At 43.3% G+C, this 24734-nt stretch overlaps 1 protein-coding gene across 4 annotated transcripts in view; it reads left to right on the top strand.

The window, feature by feature from the left end:
* COP1 (COP1 E3 ubiquitin ligase) overlaps nt 1-24734 on the top strand; it is a 211830-nt gene that overhangs the window by 111873 nt on the left and 75223 nt on the right. For all 4 annotated transcript variants that reach the window (XM_059728328.1, XM_019500188.2, XM_059728330.1 and 1 more), the window contains exon 15: nt 12023-12139. In XM_059728328.1, coding sequence (XP_059584311.1) covers nt 12023-12139 — 117 coding nt within the window. The remainder of the gene's footprint in view (nt 1-12022; nt 12140-24734) is intronic.

Raw genomic sequence — 24734 nt, 5'->3', positions numbered from 1 at the left:
CCAGCAGTGGTGGGGACACAGCACTGTTTCTGCGCCTCACCGTGGTGGCACAGCGCTTCCTCCTGTGCCAGGTCCCGCCCCCCCGGGTCGTGGGGACAGCTCCTGCCTGAACTCTCCAAAGACTTTCTGGATTTCCTGTGCACTCCTGTATTGCCCTCATAGCAGATGTCAGGGTGATTAAAGTCCCCCATGAGAACCATGGCCTGTGATCAGGCAACTTCTGCTAGCTGTTTTAAAAAAAAAAAAAAGCCTCCTCCACTACTTCCTCCTGGTCTAGTAGTCTATGGCACATGCACACTGTGATGTCAACATTGTTGCTTTCCCCTCTGACTCTAGCCTGCAGACTTTCAACAGGCCTATCTCCAGTTTCCTACTGGAGTAGTCGTGCAGCTCTTTCTGCATACAGTGTAGCTCCTGCTCCTCCTCTCCTCTCCTCTCCTCTCCTCTCCTCTCCCCTGCCTCTGTCCTTCCTGAACACTTTTTTTACCCATCATGAGAGCTGTCCCACCAAGTCTCTGTTATTCCAATCATGTCATAGTTCCATAACTGTGCAAGGATTTCTGGTTCTTCCTGCTTGTTTCCCAGACTCCATGCATTAATGTACAGACACCTGAGGTAAATAGCTGATTGCCCTACTTTCTCAGGAGGAATGAGAAGGCCTCCCCCCCCTTGTTTCCTCCTGCTTGTGCTTCGTCCAGGTCCAAGGCTTTTTGGTAAACCAAACCAATATCATTAAGCATACACATGGAGAAAAAGCTCTGGGCAGCAGAATGTATTGCATGTTTCTCAGCCTTAAGAAAACTCAACATAGTATTTGCACCAGCCTGTATAAAATTAGGGTGGGGGGGTACATTAGCGTGACAGAAGCACATGATGGAATGGATTGCTCTTTCCCATCTTTTCAAACTCCTGCTGGGCCCAAGTGCCTTGGACATTTTGTAGCTCCCAGCATGTATTCCCTTATGACTTGCTGAAAAGTTCTCCACTACAGCACTGTACAGTGGAAAAAAATAAGATGCCTATAAAAGAGTGAATGGATAGAACTGAAGTATATACCCTTTCTCTTTCCCTAAATAGGATTTTATCTGCAGTCACTGTACAAGAGCAGATTAGCTTTATGAGCCAGGCATGTCTTTTGAGTTCCGTCTTGCAGCCACTGTGAATCGGTTCTCCCAAGTGGACAAACACTGATTTGGACAGAGCTGTTCATGATTTGCTTTGAAATGACAAATTAATTTTTCATAAAACATTCAACCTTACAACTCTCTACCCTTAAAATGCTTTTAAATTCTGTTCTATGGGAAAGTCATACTAGTGTTCCTTAAATGTGTTTGACATTCTCAGGGTAATTGGTAATTTAACTTACAAAATGCAGCTTTTATGATAATTTTATATTAAAGAGGTCTTTTAAATGGATTTTAATAGATTTTTTTTCTCCCCTTCTTTTTGGTAGAAGTCAATACTGTTTTCTTTACAATTAAATGCAGCAAATGAAACTCTCTCCATATAAATTATCAACCTTTTTATCACTTTGCTCCCCAATCACGATGTGCATTTAAAAAGGAGCTTATCTTCCAAGTAGACATGCATTTATTAGCATGTTAAAAAGTTGTTCACTTACAGTTGGCTTCACAAAACGGGACCTTCCACCCCAGCAGAGGACACTTCTTTTTTTCCTTCTGAAAAAGTTTCAAAAAGTGTGTTTACATATAAAAATTATGCACAAAATAGTCCAGTACTTCTGTACACATCTTGAATTTCAGTTAAAAAGTACACTCTGCATTCAGTCCCTGAGCGGTATTTTCACTTGGTGTTGTTTGAGTTTGTAACAAGGATGTTAGAGACAAAGGCTGGAACTGGAAGCCTATATGAAAGTGAAACAAAAATCTGTCAATTAATGCTATGGCAGCATGACTCAATTTACCAGGTATCTACCTGCCAAAAGTCTAAACTCATTAGCCAAAGCATATGCAGATCTGGTCAGAGCTAATACATAATGGGACTCTCAGCATTCCTATTCCCTTCTTTGTCATAACTATTATTAAGGAGTTGTTTTTTATTGTCCCTGTCTGAACAGTGGCAACTCTTCTTCTAGTCCTTTTCTGGCTTAGTGAAAGAATTTGAGTAGGAAATACTGTTTTCTTTTCTATTTCCTTTTCTTATTGCTGGGCAAGAGTGGCAACTTTAAGAATTCTTCTCCACTTTCCCTTGAAGAGATGCACCTGTGTATATCTACCTCTTACCTTGCATGATGAGTGTTAATGTCTAAATATAGGCCTGTATAAAGGCAGTATAGCCCTCTTTTCCAGTTGTACGTGCATTGAGGAAAGTAATCTTGTAAGCAGTAGTCCACACGCTTCCCTCTCTGACCAGAAAAACAAAAGGAAGGTTGATCAGTTGATTCCTGCAGGAGAAAAGATCAATTCTGCCAAAATTACAGACAGTATCCCTCAGCCTTACATACCATGCCAGCCTCTTCATTCATCAGAGATGGTTTATTAGTGGATATTCTGTGTATTTTGTCTTTAGAGGCAAATAATTGGAGCAGAAAAGAATTCTTGCTCTCCAGTTGTCCATCTTATTTAAAAACCAATTTTTGTGTTTAGTTATCAGTTTTCTTAGATCTCTTGTGTGCTACTGTGTAGATATCTGCAAGTTACCTATATGTGTACCAAAAAGTTAATGATAACTTGGTAATCATGAATCAAGTTAGAATGATGTTTTATGTTACTGGAGTCCTGCAAAGCTACAAAGTCTTAGTCTTTCCTTGGGAGGCGTATCTATATAAGAGAAGTATACATTTTTAATTAAAAGAAACAAGAACTTACTGTTGCATTCTTCAGAGAGGGTTTCTCAGTGATTTATATAAGTGTTTGCTAGACAGCAGTTGAATGTTGGGAATCAAAGGTCTGTCATCTGTCTGTGATTCTGGGACAGGAATGTAAGCTAAGAGTTAGAATAATGTTAGGAGAGAAGATGGCTAAACCTGTCTATTTGTCACATGACTTTTAGAGGCCCAGTGACCTAGCTGAGTGGGTAAGGCTTGGATTTGCCATAATGAGAGACCTGGCTTCTGTTCCCAGTTCTTGAGTGTTCTTTTATAACCTCTTGGTTAACTTTATTTGTAAAATGGAGAAATAATGCTTGACTATTTCCTGGGGCATGGTATTGCTCAGTGAATGTGCAAAAATATAAACTGTAGTTAAAGGTGAGACCAAACATTCATTCTCCCAAAATTTGTTCTTTCCCCTAGCCTCCAAGGTGGGGGTGCTTCACCTGCAGCCCATGGGCCAAGTCTGGCCCACAACCATGGCATCCAGGCTCTCCCGTGAATCTGAAAACTTGGCTGTGGGGGAGTGCTGGTAGCTCATTGCTGCTCCCCGATGCCAAATTTCTGGATCTGTGGGGAGCCCTACTGTTTGAATAATGTGACTCTACACAGTAGATTGGTTGTGTGGGGCTCCTTGGGGGCAGGTGGAGGTGACACAGGACTTGACCCAGCTGCAGACCAGCTGTGTACCACTCTGAGCTCACAGGGCCAAAAGGTTGAGCCACCACTGCTTCAAGTGGCTGGGGGAAATGGCAGCATTCCACACACGACTTGATGGTACAGCTAGGATAGGTATAGGTACTAGGGCTGTGCAAAATTTTGATGGACTTTTCATTTCAAAGGTGTTTTGACGTGTTTCGAGCTCAAAACACTTAAACGAAATGCAAGGCTTCCAGTGCATTTTCGAAATGTTTTGAAAATTCCAAAGAGTTTTGAGTTTCAAAGCCAGGCTTACAGGGAAATACAAACTAAGGAGAGTGAGGGGGAAGAGGAGGGAAGGACTGCTCTGATATTGGTATGTGTAGCTGGCCAGTGATCCTTTCTTGAGGTCCCTTCCATTCCCAGTGTTCTGGGGGAGGGACGGAGAAGGAGCTTAAAAGCATTGTTTGAAATGAGCTTTGTCAGCTGTGCCTTTGTCAGCTTACTGAGCTGTGTCCTCCAGGAGCATCAGGAAGGTTCTCACTTCTTACTTGCTAGTCTGTTCCTAGGAAGTGGGATCCAGTCCTTTCCGAATTACCCTAATGCCCTTTCCTAATCCATTCATTTCAATTTATTCCTCCCCCAAAGTCCTTTTTTTGTTTTTTGTTATTCTCTGTAATTCTTTCTCCACACAAAAGAAATCTGTTTTCCCTGACACTGCATTGACTGTGCAGGAAAGCACAACATGTATTACAGAACACAAGTTTTGCTCCAAACAGTTTGAGGCGCAGTTTCCCAGAAACCACTGCACCTATATCCTTGGAATGTGACAGGCCTCATGGCTTCAGAAGGGGTACCATCCCTTCTGTTTTCATCTGAAGCAGGCGAGAAATGACAAAGTTTTATAGGCATTTTCGTGATTCCCCATTATAGCTTATCGGTGAAATGCTGAAACATGTCAAAGCAGCAAAACAGTTTTGGTGAAACGAAATGGACTAGTGCTTCAAAACAGCGAAACAAAACACTGTCCCTTTTGAAATGGTGAATCTGAAATCGAAATGAAACGTTGCTGTTTTGCGCAACCCTAATAGGTACCACATTTCACTTGAAATGCTCAGTGATCCACAAAATCCAATAGAGCTTTGGATAGCGGTGGGATGTTTCATTTTCATTGTCTCAGGAGTTATACGTGTATGACTGAAATTAATTTTTAATGCAGCAATTCTCAGATAAGGTGCCATGGCACCCTGGAGTACCTTCAGAATCTTTCGAGGGTGTCACAGGGTGTAACACAATGTTAGCACTTAGATGTGCAAACACAAAATAAACCCAGAGATTCCAAATAGGAATTCATAGTGTTAAAAACATTCTGACTTGTTGCAGTCTTTCTGAATTCTTTTACAACAGAAGGATTGCTCTGTTTTTTTCTGTAATCAGAAAAGTGAAAGCTAAGAGCTGGTATTTCCCAAGAGGTGTCTTAAGTCTAAAAAGGCTGAGAACCACTTTTGTAATGTTTTTGAGTGTATGAACTAGTGAAAGTATTATTCACTCGCATATGATATGTACCTTTCCTCCCAAAATTAGCCCTCCAAAATTGGGGTGCATATCTTAAGTGAGGAAGCTGATTTTTCTTTCTTCAAATAGAAGTGGGGAGCATAGAAGAAAGCAGGCACTGACTTATAGCTGCTGCTGTTCTGTGTCCTTGAAAATGGAAAGGGCTGGGGGAGGCAGGGTGGTGAGAGTCTAGTGGTAACCCTCTCACAGCCTGAGCACTTCAAGCTGGCTCTGAGCAAGTGAGCTGCCGCATGTAGTCTGTAGTATCTTGATGAGGCTGTCTCCTGGAAAGCCACACTTCTTGGACGCATCTCTTTCTAGGAGGACTGACTTGTATCAACCAGTCAGCCATGACCCTAGTAAAGTATCTTTTGTCTATGTTATGTCTTCCAAAAACATAAGAAATATAAGAATTGCCATTTACTGACCTTATGTCCACCTTGCCCAGTATCCTGTGTCACACAGTGGCAGAGAGTAGTTGCTGAAAGGGAGAGTGAACTGGGTATAACCAGAGTTTTGGTTGTTTTTTTTCCCGCTGTTCCTCTCTTACTTTCAGTGTCCATCATTTAAAGTCTAGGAGGTTCTAATTAAGAGGCTGTAGCCCTAGCTTCCATGCTCAATAGGTATTGATGTCTGTTTCCTCTAAGAACTTATCTAATCCCCATTTTGAATCTAGCTAAAGGTGCCTATTTTATTTAGAGGTGTGCGGTGTGCTAGAGAATATGATAACTGTTTCACCACTTGCATTTAAAAACAAAAAAGCACCAGTCCTGTAAATAATTGCATGTACGATCAGAGTTGGCGCACTCTGGCAGTGTGTTTAGGACATTTGACTTAGGAACCAGAAGATCAGTGTTCTCTTCCAGCCTTGTTAAGGATTTCCCTTTTGACCTTGATCTAGGGCTTAATTTTCAAAAGTGCTGAGGCTCTTGCAGGTCTCATTGACTTTAACTGGACTTGTAAGTGCTCATTGGTGTGAAAAAATAGGCTAAATCTTCCAATTTCCTCACTTTCCTTCCCTATAAAAAGGGGATAATTCCCCTGCTTCACACACAAGTTTTATTGTGAATTAATTCATTAATGTTTGAGGGGTAATTGGATGCAGTTAGGTACAGGAAACTCTCACTATTTGCGGGTTCAGCATTCATGGTTTCAAATGTTCACAAATGCCGAACCCACGTCTTAAATACACTTAAAGGAGCTACTTGGGAGCTCTGCGCTTGCCGCCGCCACGCTCCGACTTCTGCAGCCATGCCCCCCAAGACGCCGGGGGCACTGAGTTCATGAACGCTGTGCCTTATTTGTGTATTTTGCCATTCACAGGGGATACGACAACATATCCCACGTGAATGGCGAGGGTCGCCTGTATTTACTAAAACAATAAATGTGGATGGGGGCAGATCCAGAGGGGGTGCAGTGACACGGCTACACCCCCCCCTTCCCCTTTTTTGAATGGGACTGAGCTGGGGGAGCCCCTGGGGACTTTAAAAAAGTTCCCAAAGCAGGTAAGAACCTCACCTTCCTTCTTTGTGCTCAAAGGCAGGTTCCCATCCCTCCCATGCCTGTGGCTGCTGCTTTCCCTTCTGTCCTGGGGTAGAGGGCAACAGCAGGAGCAGTGATGGTCTGGGGGCGAGTTGCCACTCCCCAGGCCTGTTCCCTGGAGACTGGGCAGGGGGAGGGAACATGCTGACTGCTGTTGCTGCTGCTGTCACTGAGCCCAGTCCCCAAGCAGCCTGGCTGGAGTGAGCAGGAGCAGCTTTGAAGCTTTGATGGCCCCCAGGACAGTGGGGAAAGCAGTAGCCAGAGGCAGGGAATGGGAGAAGAGGGGACCTGCCTTTGAGCACAGAGGGGAAGCAGGGAGCATTCTAACCTGCTTTGGGGACTTTAAAAAAGCCACCAGAGGCTCCCAGTCTGTCCACATCAGTGAATTGCAGGAGAGGAGGCTGAGACCAGGTGGCTGTACCCATTCCCACCTTTGCCAAATCCTGTATCTGCCTCTGAATACTGATAGGGCAGGGGTTTTCAACCTTTTTTAACAAGTGTACCCCTTCTGCCTCAAAGTTTCAAGTTATGTACCTCTTTATATTTTTTCTTGTTTTTAAGGGGGCAGATTTGAGGCTCCTGCAGTAAGGGCGGGAGTGGGGCTGAGGTAGGCACTGCAGAGCTGGGTCAGTGTGCACGACAGAGCTGTGAGCAGCTCGTCCAGGGGGCATGGGGAGTGGGGTGCGGATCTGGCCACTGCATGCACCCCAGGAGGCATGGGGGGGAGGGGGTGTGTAGCCCTAGATCTGTGCATGGGACGGAGTGAGCTGCCACTGCGGGCTGGGACTGGGGCTATGCCGAGCTCTTCCCAGCTGGGACTGGGTTGCGCTCGGGGCGAGTGGCGCCGGTGCTGAGAGGGAGCTACAGGAGGGGCTGCAACCACTCCAGAATTTGCCATGGTCCCTCCCCCAACCTGCCCTTCCCAATGCCGCTGCTGCCCACCCTGAGCCCAGCCTGGCCCAACACTATATAAAACTAGACTGCCATAGACTATGAACACTTTTGAAGTACATAAAGTAGTAAGGCACTACTTGTTCTGCAAATGGATGTTTTTCAGCTACTGCAGTGAAAACCTTCACTCCTTTACCTAGTGTTTGTGCAGTACTGACCTGCAGTAGATTAATTTATAAATGAATGCTTTTGAACTAAACTCCAGTCAATTAAAACAAACTTGACAAGATTAAACAATTTTGAACTGGGAGCACTGCTTCCTAGGCATCACTTTATTTGTTAGATGAGGTATGGACACTTGGTCTCATGGAGAGATGCATCTATCAGCAGCAGAATAATCAGGGAACATATGTTTTGGGAACAATTGATCTCATACTATAGTTTAACTCATCAACACAATTCAAAGTGTTATCAGGACATCTGTACCTTGTATAATTACCACCAAAATCTCAACAAAACCACTAAAATGCATAGCAACTGAAACGAAATTCATAGAGCAAGGATTTATCAATCTGTTGTATAAAACTGTTTTTCAAACTATGTGCCCCAGTTTAGAATGGGGAAAGCAGTAGGTGGAAATCATCAAAATCTGATACAAGTTGACCTTGGTCCCAGAGATGATGTACTCTGCAGAAGTGGCCATGGAATCTAAGCCTTACCCACCAGCCATAACATCTTATGGTATTTTTTAACACAAATATTAAGTATACATCAAGTGAGATCATTAAGCTTATTCTACTCTTGAGATCTCAAGGTTCGAGTGAAATTGTTTAAAGGTGAAAGATGGAAAACTGAGCCCCTCAAATTACAGAATATCTGTTCATTTTTAAGACATGCTGCCAAAAAGAGAATTACCCATATTGGATACCGTCTTGAATTTTTGTAGCATAATTAGAAGACTGTGTAATGAGCACTTCAGACAAGTGACTATGTGGAGTATAGATTTGGTAAAACACTAGTATGAGCTGTGAGCTTGTTTGACTCCCACAAGTACCAATGAACATTTCAATTTAAGTAATATTATCTGCTGGCATTGCCTGTTGTTTAACTAGAGATAAGAGAATCACTTGCTTCCTTTGCCATCAGATCAATAATGTTAATGTCTTCTGTTGCCACTGCAGCCTAGACTATGCTTCTCTTGGCATCTGTTCTTTGAAGCAAACTGCTAAGCTTTTTTTTTTTGCTTGCAAAGTTCTCTCCCACCACTGACTCCAGATGGGACTGTATATCATCAAATCTCACTCAGGGCAAGAGGAGGTCTGAGGCTGCCTGTAATGGCGTTCATTTGCATAAATTTTAGCTGTTGTTTAGAATGTATACTAGATCATAGGTGGATTAGAAGGAATGGATTATTAACGGCTGGAAACTACTATATCTACTTGATTCCAAGACGAAGTGTGTCATCGTTCCTTCCCCCTGCCCCCCTACTCAACATGGGGCAGAGGGAGGTAAACTCCTTGACTTGGATTCAAGTATGGGGGTGGAGAAGGAGAGGGGGCAGGTAGCTGCTGCAGCTCCGACCCAAGCTCTTACTGGGCCTCTGGCCTTAACCTTGGTCTGCTCTTCCCTCCCCACTCCTGGTACCTGCAACCCTTGCTGTGTGGCCAGGACAGAGCTGGAGCTATCATGTGTCCTGTGCCCCTGGGCCAGAATGGGGATGGAGCCATGCCTGATGGTAGCTGTGGTGGGGGTTAGGAGGCATAGGCTACAGGAAGTATAGGTGGGCAGGGCAGAGGCTGTGGGGGAGAAGTGGAAGGACTGGTAGCAGGGTACAGGTAGCACCATGGGGGGCAGGTGGCAGGGAGTCGAATGGTGGGGGCGTAAGGGGCTGGGGTCAGGCTGCCTGCCCCAGCCTTCACTGCCAGCCCCCCTATACCACTGCCTTCTCTATTGTAGCAGTGGGGTAGGAGAGGGTGCATTTAAGACAATTTGCCAATAATTAGATTCTATGCATAGAAAATTATAATAATTTCTTTTAAAATCTCCCTGTATAGAATCTAATTATTGGGGGGGGGGGGGGGGGTGTCATCTTCAAATTTAAAGTCATCTTGGGCCACTAACGGACATTAAAGAATGGGTTGGGATCTGATGTGCAATCCCAATAATTGTGCCTCCTGCCATGCCACACATTGAGCATCAAATCCAATCTTGCCATATTGCCAGTGCAGGGTGAGCCTGGCATCATGATTCCAGTCTCTCCCTGCGCCACTAACATTTGCTGCTGTGTCTGGGAGCTCTGCCATCTGTAGAGATTCCCAGATGGGGGGCTCCCCCAATCACCTGCCCAGGGCTCCAAGCCTCTGGAGCACATATTTTGTGTAATAACTTTGTTGCTTATTCCTGGTTTTGTCATGCCATTATTGAATGAACATGTGTCTAGGTCACCACTTAAGACATGATGTAGTAGTTAATTGTGTTTTAAGTGTAATGTGTGTCAGGGGCCTTGGTTTCAGTAAATAAAGTAACTTTTTTCATCTAGGTTTACCTAAAACATGTATTCATATTTAGTACACATACGTAGTACACATTAATGTCAGTGTTTGAGATGGATGTATTTGATTCTTTATAATGGCTTCAGATATCTGAAAGATATTGATACAATGCAGTTTTTAAAGGATGCATCAATATGTGCTCCAAGCAGTGCTGTCTTTTTCACATCTTTGAAGCAGTTCCCCCCGGGTTTGGAAATTATTAGTGCAGGCCAAGAGCAGCACATTTTTTGTTTTAGTAGTTTACAAAAAGAAAAGGGGGGGGGTGCTATTTTGTGGATCTTTCTTGTGGATATTTGTGTTCAGATTTACAGTCGTAGAAAAGTGGGGCTGGAAGGGACCTCCAGGTGTCATCTAGTCTAGCCCCCTTCCTGAGGTAGGATCATCCCTATCCAAAACATCCTATGCAAATCCATAATCTAGATTCTTCATAAAACTACCATCAAGCCTCGCATAACACAAGACATCCTAGCCTGTCGCATGTAAAGCAGGGGAACTATAGCAGCCAGTGTCCTGCCCTGTCCTATTAAAAGGTTGTTAATATACACTCAAGAGATTCCAGGTAGAAGTCCATGCACAGAGCTACAGAAGAAGGCAAAAACCCCCACAGCCCATACCAATCTGACTTTAGGATTAAATTCCTCCCTGACCCCAATAAGATGATCTGTCACTCTGAGCAGAGGGGCAAGACCCTCAAAACTGGAGGTTCCTAGCTAAAGTCCCAGTAGGAGCATTGGCACAGCCCAGTCTAAAGCTCCAGCCTTGCCTGCAGCCAACACCCAAAACCTACCAGCAAAGCCCAGAAGCATCCACCATCCTCCAGCATGTTCATGGTCCTTCCCAGTTTTGTCATCTGCAAACTTTCTCAAGAAGCTTTCTATGCCAACATCCAAATAATTAATAAACACATTGAACAGCACTGAGCCCAAGACATATCTCTGTAGGACTCCACTTGCTTAGACCCCTTTGCAACTCCACTCCACTTAGTGGATTCTTGGATAGGCTTTTCAGAAGTTCATGAAAAGATTAGAGGGGCAGGGAGGAAAAGTTAATATAGACAAGGCTCCATAAATGTTTCTGGTCTCTTTCTGGGAGCTGGAGTGGGGAGTGATGTATTTCTCCTCCGATTTTCCTATCTCATTCCCTACGTCATCACTAAATTCATTGCTTTCCTGTGCACAGAATCTTTCCGGCAGAGACACCAGAGTACCCCTTCCACACGCATCTAAGGAAGCAGTCTTTCCATCCAGTTCATGCATCTAGTCACTTGAATGAGTTCTAGACTCTACAAGAACAGAGACTTGAATCAACCAGTACTTTCAATATTATGTGTGTAGAAGTTGGAAGTTACTATTCTACCTGAGAATGTGCTGACAAGTGCCCTTTTTATATTCATAGTTTCATAGTTGGTAGGGTCAGAAAGAACCTGAGCAGATCATCAAGTCCAACCCCCTGCCATGGGCAGGAAAGAATGCTCATCCACAGATGCATCATGAGCAGGTCCAAGGAGGTGATCCTCCCCCTGTGTGTGACATTGCTCAGGCCGCAGTTGGAATACTGCATCCAGTTCTGGGTGCTGCACTTCAGGAAGGATGTGACCAGCATCGAGAGGGTCCAGAGGAGGGCCACTTGCATGATCAGGGGGCAGCAAGGCAGGCTCTACGAGAGGAGGTTACAGGACCTGAACCTATTCAGCCTCCACAAGAAAAGGCTGAGAGGGGATCTGGTGGCCGTCTATAAGCTGGCCGAGGGGGACCAGCAGGCAATGGGAGAGTCCCTGTTCCCCTGAGCACCAACGGGAGTAACAAGGAATAATGGTCACAAGTTGACTGAGAGTAGATTCAGGCTAGGTATCAGGAGGCACTCATTAGGTTGCTCATTTCAGCAGTGGTAATACTTACGAAAATCCCAGTAGTCTATTGGAACCTGTTATATATGTGATTACCACCTGCTTTTAGAATAGTTTTCAGTCTCACTTAATCTGTTTTTTGTCTCCTTTTATTTTCTGTTTCTTTAGTGAAGCTGTGGTCTACCAACCTGGACAATTCAGTAGCGAGTATTGAGGCCAAGGCTAATGTGTGTTGTGTCAAGTTCAGCCCCTCTTCTAGGTACCACCTGGCTTTTGGCTGTGCAGGTAGGTAACACATGCATAGCATGGGGGAATAAAAGGGACAAGGATCCCTCCTGAATTTCTTACTATACCTGTTTGTGGTTTGGCAAGGCAGTCCTTCTTAATGGTTTCCCATCTCTTCAGATGTTCTGATTCCCTGGCTGGTTTTGCTTAAATTGTGACTCTTAAGAATAAAGCAACTTTATGTTGACATGTTGCAAAAAGTGGATTGAAATTGGAGTGTGTAAAATATCAACTTGCTTGACAAAGGTGTTTCACTAAAGTTTAGTAAATTGCATGCAAACATAGAATTGAATTACAGTACCCACTAGCAATATTTGAAAGTAAAGACCTATTTATGAAAAAATGATGGAAAAATGTGCAAGAATCATCTCTGACAGAGGTGTAAAAGACCTCAAATACCAGCCTTATTTTTCTGTCAGATAAATCAGATAACCAGGATTGCCATCCATTTAGAATGTACTGAGGTAAGAAAAGCTAAACTTGCAAAGCAGAGATAAAAATTAGGCCAAAATCTAGGAAGAATGTGAGAACTGCAAGACATATAGCGTAAAAGCAGCTTTAAATTTCATTAATAATACGTAGCTCTGTAGCATTTGTTATCAGTAGATCTCAAATCACTTTACAAAGGAGGTCAGTATCATTATCTCTGTTTCACAGATGGGGAAACTGAGGCATGGAATTATTAAAGTATTTGTCCAAGGTGACCCATTAAGCTGGGGCAGGGCCAGGATGTAAACCCAGGTCTGTTAAGTACCTAGTTCAGTGTTTTATCCACAAGGCCCCACACTGTTTCCCAAAATGAGCCTTATCACATGCACCTCCTGAAAGTCATCTTGGATTAAGAGGCAATACTGTATCCACATTTTGAGAGTATAGAAAAATTAGGTTAAAATGGTGTGATTCAAAATGACACTGATACTGGGGAGAAATTGGGGAAGAGGGGGAGAAATTGAGAACCATGAATTTATATCTGCTTTATAGATGAGGAAACTGCCTCTAAACTGAAGTTCAAAATGGGTATTTCATCACTTAATAATTGCTAAAAGAATCATGTGGAAGTATTAAAATAATAGCAATAACTTACCCATAAAAGCATCTCTAATGGATCTTGCAGTCACAATAATTTGCAGACTATAAATGATAAAATGGAAGGAATGGAAGGGTTTTTAATAAGATTTGGAACCCACTTTTGAACTTCATAGGAATTCAGGACAACACAGCACGTTTGTTTTTCTATATTAAGCAAAAAGTACTTTGTGTACACTGTTTATTATACTGTGGAGGAGGCAAAGGGGGAAGAGTAATTTTTTTCCTATTTCTCTTTCATGTACCAATTCCAAATAATTGTATCTGTTTACAAAATTCATTTATTTTTAGGAAGAAGGAAATATGACTTGTAATAGCTGGAGTCACTTAGGCTATCAGATGAATACAGGAATAATAAACAGAGCTTCCTTTAGAGAGCAATATTTTTAAATGAATCCCCTTTCAAATAGCAGATCAGATGCTATCAAATTTGGCCATCCCAGTCATTGCCCTATGGGAACCAACACTATACAGTAAACTAATAGATTGACAACTGAAGTAACAAGCTACTTTATAAAATGTGGAGTCCCTGTTTTTCTTCTCTGTTGGATTGATTAATGTTCCAGGTATTAGTCGTTAGGGATGCGTGAAATTTCGCCAACTGTTTCGATTCTACACTGTTTCAACTCATTTCGAGCTCGAAACAGCGACATTGAATTGAAACGAAGGGCTTTGAAACAGCCTCAAAACAAAACAAGGCTAGTCAAAACATTTTGTAGCAGCCAGGTGGTGGGAAACGGGAGAACCAGAACTGCACTCCCGGTGGCTCTGCAGCCCCATGTGGCTCAGCCGGGATCGCAGGCCTGGCTTTTGCCGCCTTCCGTGGCCAGGCTGCAGGAAGCCGATCGCAGTGCAGGGGAAGCGAACTGAGCCTGAGCTCAGTTCCCCTCCCTAGTGCTGTGATGGATCAGGCTGGGGAAGGCAACTCAGCCCAATAGCTCAATTCCTCTCCCCATCCCTATGATTGGGCTGGGGAAGGCAACTCAGCCCAGCTGGACTCAGTTCCCCTCCCCAGCACTAGATGGAACTGGGGAAAGGAACTGAGCCCAGCTGGGCTGAGTTACCTTCCCCAGCCCAATCCTAGCGCTGGGGAGGAGAACTGAGCGATTGGGCTCGGTTCCCTTACCCAGCTCCCTGGTCCCAGGCGGCAGCACCCGACTTCCTTCCCTCATCTGGCAGGCAGATCACAGGTCTGCAGCCCCGGGAGGACTGTCACAGCCCCTGCAGCCCTCCCAGGGTTGCGGGGCCCCCCCATCTGCCTGCTGGATGAGAGATGCTGTTTCAAACTTGCCCATTTTTTAGATAATGGGGAGGAATAGGACCCCTACTACATGGGCAGAAGCAATTGGTGATGGACAGGGGGGACAAGGCTGAACTCCTCAACAAATTCTTTGCCTCAGTGTTCCTAAGAGAGGGGCAAGACAAGTCTCTCACTGGGGTTGTAGAGAGGCAGCAGCAAGGTGCCAGACTGCCATGTGTAGACGCTGAGATGGTGCAGAGTCACTTGGAAGAACTGGATGCCTTTAAGTCGGCAGGCCCAAATGAGCTCCATCCGAGGGTACTGAAGGCACTGGCCGACATCATTGCACAGCCACTGGCAGGAATTTTTGAGTGCTCGTGGGGCACGGGCCAAGTCCCGGAGGACTGAAAAAGGGCCAGTGTGGTCCCCATTTTCAAGAAGGGGAGGAAGGAGGACCCGGGCAACTATAGGCCAGTCAGTCTCACCTCCATCCTTGGCAAAGTCTTTGGAAAAAATTATCAAGGCTCACATTTGCGAGAGCCCGGCAGGACAAATTATGCTGAGGGGAAACCAGCACTGGTTCGTAGCAGGCAGATCGTGCCTGACTAATCTAGTCTCTTTTTATGACCAGGTTACGAAACGCCTGGACACAGGAGTAGGGGTGGATGTCGTATACTTAGACTTCAGGAAGGCCTTCGATATGGTATCCCACCCCATACTGGTGAACAAGTTAAGAGGCTGTGACTTGGATGACTACACAGTCCAGTGGGTGGCGAATTGGCTAGAGGGTCGCACCCAGAGAGTCGTGGTGGATGGGTCGGTTTTGACCTGGAAGGGTGTGGGCAGTGGGGTCCTTCAGGGTTCAGTCCTTGGACCGATACTCTTTAATGTCTTCATCAGTGACTTGGACGAGGGAGTGAAGTGTACTCTGTCCAAGTTTGCAGATGACACAAAGCTATGGGGAGAAGTGGACACGCCAGAGGGCAGGGAACAGCTGCAAGCAGACCTGGACAGGTTGGACAAGTGGGCAGAAAACAACAGAATGCAGTTCAACAAGGAGAAATGCAAAGTGCTGCACCTAGGGAAGAAAAATGTCCAGCACACCTACTGCCTAGGGAATGACCAGCTGGGTGGCACGGAAGTGGAAAGGGATCTTGGAGTCCTAGTGGACTCCAAGATGAACATGAGTCAGCAGTGTGACGAAGCCATCAGAAAAGCTAATGGCACTTTATCGTGCATCAGCAGATGCATGACGAATAGATCCAAAGAGGTGATACATCCCCTCTATCGGGTGCTGGTCAGACCGCATTTGGAGTACTGCTTGCAATTCTGGGCACCGCACTTCAAGAGGGATGTGGATAACCTGGAGAGGGTCCAGAGAAGGGCCACTCATGGTTAAGAGCTTGCAGGCCAAGCCCTACGAGGAGAGACTAGAGAACCTGGACCTTTTCAGCCTCCGCAAGAGAAGGTTGAGAGGCGACCTTGTGGCTGCCTGTAAGTTCATTTCGGGGGCACAGAAGGGAATTGGTGAGGTTTTATTCACCAAGGCGCCCCCAGGGGTTACAAGAAATAATGGCCACAAGCTAGCAGAGAGCAGATTTAGACTGGACATTAGGAAGAACTTCTTCACAGTTCGAGTGGCCAAGGTCTGGAACGGGCTCCCAAGGGAGGTGGTGCTCTCCCCTACCCTGGGGGTCTTCGAGAGGAGGTTGGATATGCATCTAGCTGGGGTCATCTAGACCCAGCACTCTTTCCTGCCTATGCAGGGGGTTGGACTCGATGATCTATTGAGGTCCCTTCCGACCCTAACATCTAACATTATAGCGTATGGTCGAAACAGGATCACAGTTTTGATGAAACAGAACAGTGGTTTCAAATCAAAATGAAATTCGAAACGAAATGCTGTTCCATCAAAACCTTGAAACTCAAGTCGAAACAGAACGGTGCCATTTTGCGCAGCCCTATTGGTCATTAGGGTTGTGTGAAGGTTCATTTACTGATTCAGTTTGGAAGAGATTCAGCCCAATTCGGTGACTGAATTGCTGAATCCAAATTGAATAAGGAGACCCTTTAATCTCTCTAAATCAAATCAGAACCCTCCGAATCGAGTTGGAGAGATTTGGAAAAGTTTGGTGATTTGGACATAGACACACCTTTTTTAAAAAATTGTTTTCTACATGCCTCAATGTACCAGGCGGCTTGTCAGTGCCAAGTTGGTGGGGCAGATGTAGCATCCCACAGGAGTGTGGGGGGGTCCCCAGTGCACTCGGCAACAGACCCAGAAGTGGACTAGAAGCACACCTGGTCCTCTGCTGGGGAGCGCACAGAGGGCCGCCCCGCCCAGCTTGGCGACTGGTGCCTCCTGGGTCTGGGTGGGCACCCGGGGTCCCCCTGTGGCTGATCGTTGAGCCAGGGGGGCATGCGGGAAACTCCACGCTCGGTGATGGACCGGAAGTACTTCTGGTCCACTTCTGGGTTTGCCACTGAGTGCGCAGAGGGCCTCCCAAACTCCTGTGGGACACTTCATCCTCCCCACCATCACAGCATTCACGAGCTGCGCCTGGTACCTTGAGGTATGAAGCAAAAACATTTAAAGCTGTGTCTGTGGCTGAATCGCTGATTCTCTGAATTGGCATCAAATTTTCAGATTCGTATTCGGCCGAATTGAATCAGGACAGTGATCCGAATCAATTAATCGAATCGCTGTCCTCGATTCAGGTCAAATCCAAATTGAATACAGCCTGTTTCACACGCCCACGTTAGTCATTGGCTTAATTTGTAATAAAACGGTGAATATTTCATAGTATTTCACCTGATGTAGAATTTTGTACAGCAGTCAGGCAGCAATCCTGCTTCAGCACCCATGTTCCATCACTTGTCCTTTGCTGTTACTTGACTTGCTCCTGTGTTTACACAAGGAAAGAAAAATAATTTCATACCCTAAAAGATTGAATGCTGCGCCTGCTTGCAACAGCTGGTTATCCATATGTTAGTGCACCTCCATTTACAAAGTTCATATATCCAGATTATGAAATTAGGACAGCAGCTTTTGAACTTCAAGACCTCCACATCTAAAACTCCAATATATTTCAGATTATGACCTTTGACTTTAATCAGTGTAGTTAAAATAAATTTTCTACTGGTATTATATTAATCCTTTCTAAAACGTAGTTTACCTGCTGCTAGGAGTATTCATACCACATTCCATGTTTTGTGTCATGGAATTAGAATATTTGTAAAAGAAGAGCAATTCTTAGTAAAGCAAAAAAGCATTACAGTTAACTTGGGAGATGCAAATGGGCGAAGCAGATTATAAAACAAGTACATATTTTCCTTTGCATATAGAGGAGGTTGTAGGTTGATATCTCCATTGGGAGAGAGTGAACATAATTTGAATCCCTTGTTTGAAAAGAACAGTCTTCCCTGTGTTTCTTGTATTTTTTTTAAGCACTGATATTTTTTTTAAGCTCGTATATTCCTGAATCTTGCAGATCCTTTTTGCATAACACGTTCCTGAAATACAGCCTTTCCTTTCCATTCACACAGCTAGGCTCTCACCATATTACACATTGATTAATGGAACATCCTTGTCTGTAGCCTTGACAAATGCAATCTTGCCTGTTCATTTCTATTCAGAATGCTGCCAACTAAAGACCATTTTCTTAGCCTGTCACTTGAACTAGGTCAGCTCTCTCTGCATCTCTCCACCCATTCCCCCTTCAGCATCGCAGCAAATATAAGATGCTTGTCTTTACTTTCAAGGTACTTTACAACTTATTCTCACCATGCCCATCATCTCTTGCTTATTATGGAAATGTCAGCTGCTGCCTTCATTGCCCACTTCTTTACTGTTAACCCCCCCCCCCCCAAAAAAAAAAAACAAAAACAAAAAAAACAACAAAACAAACTATGTGCTTTCCCCAGTGCAACTCCTTATGGTTGGGAAGGACTCCTTTTAAACATTCAAAAACTATTTCATTGTCCTCCTAACTCCTTCCTTAAAACTATTCCTGGCTGTGATGACCACAAAACAAAAGAACTGCGATTAGATCCCTGATGGACTGAGACTACTGCCTCTTATGGTGACTAGTATTGTTTCATTTCATTGCACCCTGCTATATGTTTCTGTCCACTTGTTGCCTCTTTCTTATATTTGCATTGTAAGCTCGTTGAGACAGAGATCATGTTTTTGTTCATGTGTGTACAGCAGTTGCACAGTGGGATCCTGGTCCTTAACCAGGGTTCCTAAATGCTATAGTAATAAAAATAATTTTACAACACTGCTGTGTGCTTGCAGCTCCAATTCTCCTTTGCGAAGTTTGGAGCAAGGGCGCTTAACAAAGGAGATGTACACTTAAGCTGTGTGCTGTCTCTGTGACCAGATTAAAAGAATGAAGTATTGAAGTGATTGATTTTGAACAAGGGCCAGGCAGCAAACTTTTTGGCATGGTCACTGTAAACCAGGGTTCTCTGCTTTAACAGCTTTGGCTGTTATTTTCTTACTGATAAAACCATGCTGACTCTGCTCATCTACCCGTCGTAGTTCATAGAGTACAGTTCCTTTTGGCATAGAACATCCATCTCTCCTTTGTATCGAGCTCCTTTCTGGCTCTGCCATTTAATTGGTGGCAAAAGGAGAAAATGAAAGATACTGACTTAATGACAATGTCTGGAAAGAAGAAATAGTTTTGTATGTCGAGCTGAGACTCAAAACTTTTAAGCTATTTTTCTGAATCTATCACTGGTACCCTAAGACTCTTTAGGCAAGTCACTTAAACCCACTGTGCCTCATTAAAGAGGAAGGAGACTTTTGTGCCTTATTAGTTTGTAAAGATTTTGAGGTATATTAAAGGAACTGTACCATATAACTCTGTGTACAAATATTCTAATATGAAATACTCATGCTCCAGTTTCTAGCACTGTACTAGTTTCATATATACTGTAGAGAGCTACTTGTGAGCCATAGATGGTGCTTCAATTGCAATTCTAGAAACAAATCCCATAATGACTTTATGTAGCTAATATTGATTAAATAATTTTTTTACTAGTTAGTTATTTAAAGCCTTTGAACTACCCAAAAGCTTACTTTGACAAGATAAAATATAATAAATAATGGGAGGGGAGAGGAAGAAAGGGAGAGGGCAAACCCGTATTATTTGGAGGCAGGTGGGGTAGTGTTTCTTAAATGCTTTTCTCAAAAGCAAAATGTCTGTATGGGTGAGGGGGGAGGCAGTAAAATCTAACTGCAGTCTGAAATTTGCTGTAGTGGAAAGAGCATTTAAAAAGGGAAAGATCCCAGCTGTCTCTGACTTTAATAAAATATTCTATTTGCATGCTTACTGAGTTGAAACACTGTGTAGTATAAGCTGTAATTGCTGCCAAATACAAAATGCATGTAATTTTTTGGTCTTTTCCTCTTTTTTAAAAAGATGGTGTTTTATCCTGAAATTAGTGATATAAATCATGGCTAGAGTTGTTATTGTTCTGCCTCAGCAATAACATTGCTTTCAGACCATATCTTTTCCAGCAGCACAGCTCCCCAGCTTAGGAAAATAGGGTTGGCTAAAAAATGTATGCAATTCATAACTAGATTACTGTTTCAGCAGTACTAGACCCATATTAACTTCAGCAAGCTAAGTGTAGCTCTTGATAGCAAGCAATATTTTATTTCTGCCATGTTGTAATGCTGTCAGCAGTTACCACTGACCTTTTATTTCCCTTATACTATATAATGATCCAGCCATCAGCATTCCCTTGCTCCTAAGTCTTGACATTAGGTATGTCTTCCGTTAGCTTTATTATTTATTTATGATGCATAATTCTGTGTTGCCTAAGAGATCCACCGAAGAACTAGGACCCCTTTGGTCGAGTTGTCATATAAAACCAGAACAGTTGGGACCTGAACCAAGACAATTTCAGCTTAAATAGAAGATGAGAGACCATAGATGGCGATGGGCAGATAGGGAAGTCAGTGAGACAACACTTGTCAGTATGAGGCAGCTGTCTCAGTAAACCTGCAGTCTAGCCACTGTCAAACTTTTTGAAAGCATCATGAGCCATAGACTTCAGCACTAACAGGTGTTTTTGTAGTTTCAGGCTTTCTCTCTACTTGCTCCATTCCCCTTACTATGTAATTATGTTGAACTGAAATGCTTCCTAGTCAAGCACCTTTCCTTCAAAGTCGGATATACCTTAAACAAAGATAGAGGATTTTGCACAGTGTCTAGAAAACTTGTTTTCTTGGCAGTGAAGTCCAATGAGATTTCCCTTTCCTATAAAAATCAATAAAACCTTCTGCATTTTCTCTGCCCCTTGGTGTCTCTGCATCTCTTCTCTTTTCTTTCATATCTTGAATATACTTCAGGGTCTTTAAGATGCAAGAGGGTTTTTTAACTACTATATTATTTTCCTTTCATTCAGATATACAGTGAAAGAGCACAGGGGAAGGTACATCTGTATTTAAGTCTTTAGTGCATCCAATCAAAAATTCCTGAAGCAACATTTTCACAGCTATTTTTTTCACCTGTGTCAGGGGTGAAAAATTGGTTTATGAATTAGTTGTCCAAAGGGATGATACTAAAAGGTGAATTTTGATAGTCTGTGCATTTATCAGATATACACATTGCCCCTTGCATAATTTACTAGTTTGCCTTCTAAGGAAGTTGTGTACAGCTCCACAATAGAACTGTCTAAATTCAGAGTTTTCTTAATGTAAGACGTATGAATGTAACTCTTCAGAGTCTATTTGCAAGAAGTGACAAATTCACTGGGTTATACGTGAACTTAAATCCAGAACTCTCCCTCTGCAAAAGCACTCCTTCCTTTTTATTGTTTTTGGAAAGGGAGTCCCTTCTTGGACTACTATATAAGATCAGCATAGTATTTCAGGAGACAAGCAACATTAAGTTCAGCCTTACAAAACCCCAGTAAAGTAGGGAGAATAAGATACTACCTCTGTTTCAGAAATGGGGAATGGAGGATAGAAATAAATGTTTTTTCTCTAGATTTCAGAGGAAAATTGTAGTAGAGCCAAGATTGATCCCATATCTTCCACAGTGCCTTATGTACAAGACCATCTCCTTTGTTAGGTGTACAACAATGGTTTTCATCCTGTGGTCTGTGGACCCCTGGGGGTTCACAGTCTGTCAAAGGGTTCGTGAAAGAAAACTACGATCAATCAAAAGTTTGTGAATGCCTACACTTACAATTCAAAGGCATCCACACCTCCGTTCAGAATTTCCAAAGGGGTCCTCACCTCCATTCAAAAGTTTTTAGGGGTCTGCAGATGAAAAAGATTGAAAGCCACTAGTCTTCAAGAATCTCATGTAGGCACTTTCTTCTTGCAAGGTCTTCAGAGTTGTATAAATTGCACCCCAGTCTTTCTTTTTTTGGATCTGAAAAAGAAGGAAAAAATCTGATTACTGGGATTCATAGCAACTATACTAGAGATTATGTAGCATTTGTATCACACTCCTTGAGAAGACCCATTTTAAAACCAAGCTTTCTTACATGGAAAAGATGTGGCTACTTGGAACCTGTTGTGTGTATCAAGTAACTTGAGGTTAAGAGGCAATATGCTAAACCAGTGATACTGAATTACAGTACAACATATGGCATTGTTCACGTTGATATACCAATAGATTTTTGGTTTCATATGTATGTTGTGCCTTGTCCCATAGTAAAAACCTTCACAATGTAAAGAGAAAGGCCTTATACACTTACAGTTCAAGCCACATCTGACTGTGTGAGTAGCCTTGTGTATGCAGCTGATAATGCACTAAGGCTGCTTACAGATGTTTAACTCCCCCTTCGTGCTTTACCGGAAGAAGCAGCTCATTAGTTTAACCTGGCTCTGCAGCATCTGTATAGATTGGGCGCTTCAGCGAAACTTTTTTAATCAGCTGTTAGATAAAAGCTCCAAAAAAGACACACTAAAGCACCCAATCTATACAGATATTGGGTAATTCGGGTCCAACTAACATGATGCCTCTTTTGGGCATGCGCTGGGCTTGGCACAGGACCATGCCACGTTTAAAGTAAAGCTCCATTTTTGTTTTGTTTTTTAATGTCTCTAAGCAGCCTTAGTATCTAAGATGGACCACTTTGGGGACTATTTTTATCCAATGCGATATTGATGTTTCTGAAGTTTTAGTAGTGATTTTCTACAAATATCTTCATAGTAGTTAGGGGTCAGAAGGGACCTGAATAGATCATCTAGTCTAACCCCCCCCCCCCCCCTCACTGGTTGGAGCACATGCTGGGATCACATGACCCCAAACAGGTTTTCATCCAACCTCTTTTTGAATTTACCCAAGGTAGGAGTGAGGACCACTTCCCTAGGAAGTGGTTCCAGATCCTAGCTACCCTGACAGTGAAATAGTGCTTCCTAATCTCTAACCTGAAGCTATTCTCCAGCAGCTTCTGGCCATTGTTCCTCATCACCCCTGGTGCTGCTGGGGAGAATAGAGCTCTTCCTAACTGCTGCTGATCTCCCCTAACGAGTTTGTAGGCAGCCACCAAATCTCCCCTCGGCCTCTGTTTGCCGAGGCTGAACAGGTTCAGGTCCCTCAGCCTCTCCTCATAGGGCCTGTCCTGTTGCCCTCCAACCAAGCGGGTAGCCCTCCTCTGAACCCTCCCAAGGCAGGCCACGTCCTTCTTAAAGCGCATTGCCCCGAACTGGATGCAGTACTCCAAGTATCTTGCAAAGCTTGTCTCTTATGCTGCTTCAGATTTGTGTGCTTTCACTGCCTTGTCACTCCCAGCTATTAAATGGAGGAGCAATGTGTGATATTAATGACTAAGAAGATAAATTTAAATTTTTTTTGTAAGAATGTGAATAGTTTTCAGTCAAAGCAAGTTCTTACCTTAATAGTCTGTTACTCATAAGTACTTAGTTATATAGGAAACCTGAAGTGACTCCTAAAACTTCCTTTGTGAGCAGACATGTCATGTGTTTTGAGGTGGGGTGAAGGGATTATTTTGGAGATTAAGTGTAAGGGGCACGTGTGTGTGGGCTGGAGTGTTAAGTGAATTTAGGGTTCAGTTTTCAAAGTCACAAAAAATAGTGAACTGAGCGTTTAATGGTTGTGTTTGGAAAATCTCTCAGTTCTCTTTAAAATTGCACACTGACAACACTTGAGACTGAAGTCACCTGCAGAATAGATTTGGCATGGGGCAGTATAAGTACATCATTGCACATCAGTCTTAACCCAAAGAGGCTAATTTTCTGGAGAGTTAAGTTTCTAATCTTTGGTCTCTAAAACTAACCAACAGTCAGATCATTTCTGGTAATGGGTTATATAGTGGACATTTGCCTCTTGGAAACTAACAGAAACCAGCTCATTCCACAGACATTATCAGAGAGCCAACAGATAAAGTCCAAGTACTTAATTTGTCCTTACCTTATCCACATTGTTTTTGTAAAAGATTGTCCAAAGAAAGACTGGTATTCTGCACCTGCGTATTTTCCATTAGTGTGTGTGCCTTTGCACATATTTGAGCATTAAACCTGTTGTTTAAAAGTAAGCTTGATCTCTCTTCACTTGGGAAATGTCACTTCTGAAAACAGTTCATGTCTGAAAACTTCCATGTTTATAAGTCCTTATAACATACAGAATGTGAAATGTACTTGAAACAAAGTTCTAAACCACAACTGGCATTTTCACAGGCTGCTGTTTTGAGACATGCTTGTGGAAGATCTTTCTGACACCAGTAACAGCAGAGCAACATGCTAAATAGTAAGCATTTCCATCCTGGTCTAGACATAGGAGCTGCAGCTCTACTACACTGTCTAGGGATATAAGCATGCAAACGAGTTACTGGGAGATAAGCTGGTTCATGAATTTCATAGCACCTCAATTGCTCTGCAGTTAACTGTAGATATGCCTGCTGTTATACCGATGGTAAATAAAAATAGGTAGTTTTCACCTCAGTGAAATACAATGAGCTACCTTGTATGTTACCATGGCTAGGCAGCTCCAAGATTCAAAAATTTGCAAGCAATTAAAATTTGTCATCAGTTTCTTGTAGAATTAGAAAAGGTACTGAGAAGAGCAAACAGAATGATCATGGGTATGGAACAGTTGCTATACCAGGAGAGACAAAAAAAGGCTAGAACTCTTCAATTTGGAAAGAAGACGACTGGGGTGGGGGATATGATAGAGGCCTGTAAAATCACGAATGATGTGGACCTAGCGAGCAGGCAACTTTTGTTCACCAGGTCCTAAAGAGGGCCACACGCATGATTAGAGGTCAAGAGAACAAGCATTA

This window comes from Alligator mississippiensis, chromosome 5 (genome assembly GCF_030867095.1).
Source record: "Alligator mississippiensis isolate rAllMis1 chromosome 5, rAllMis1, whole genome shotgun sequence".
Lineage (NCBI taxonomy): Eukaryota > Metazoa > Chordata > Crocodylia > Alligatoridae > Alligator > Alligator mississippiensis.
This window is presented reverse-complemented; position numbering and strand designations above follow the sequence as displayed.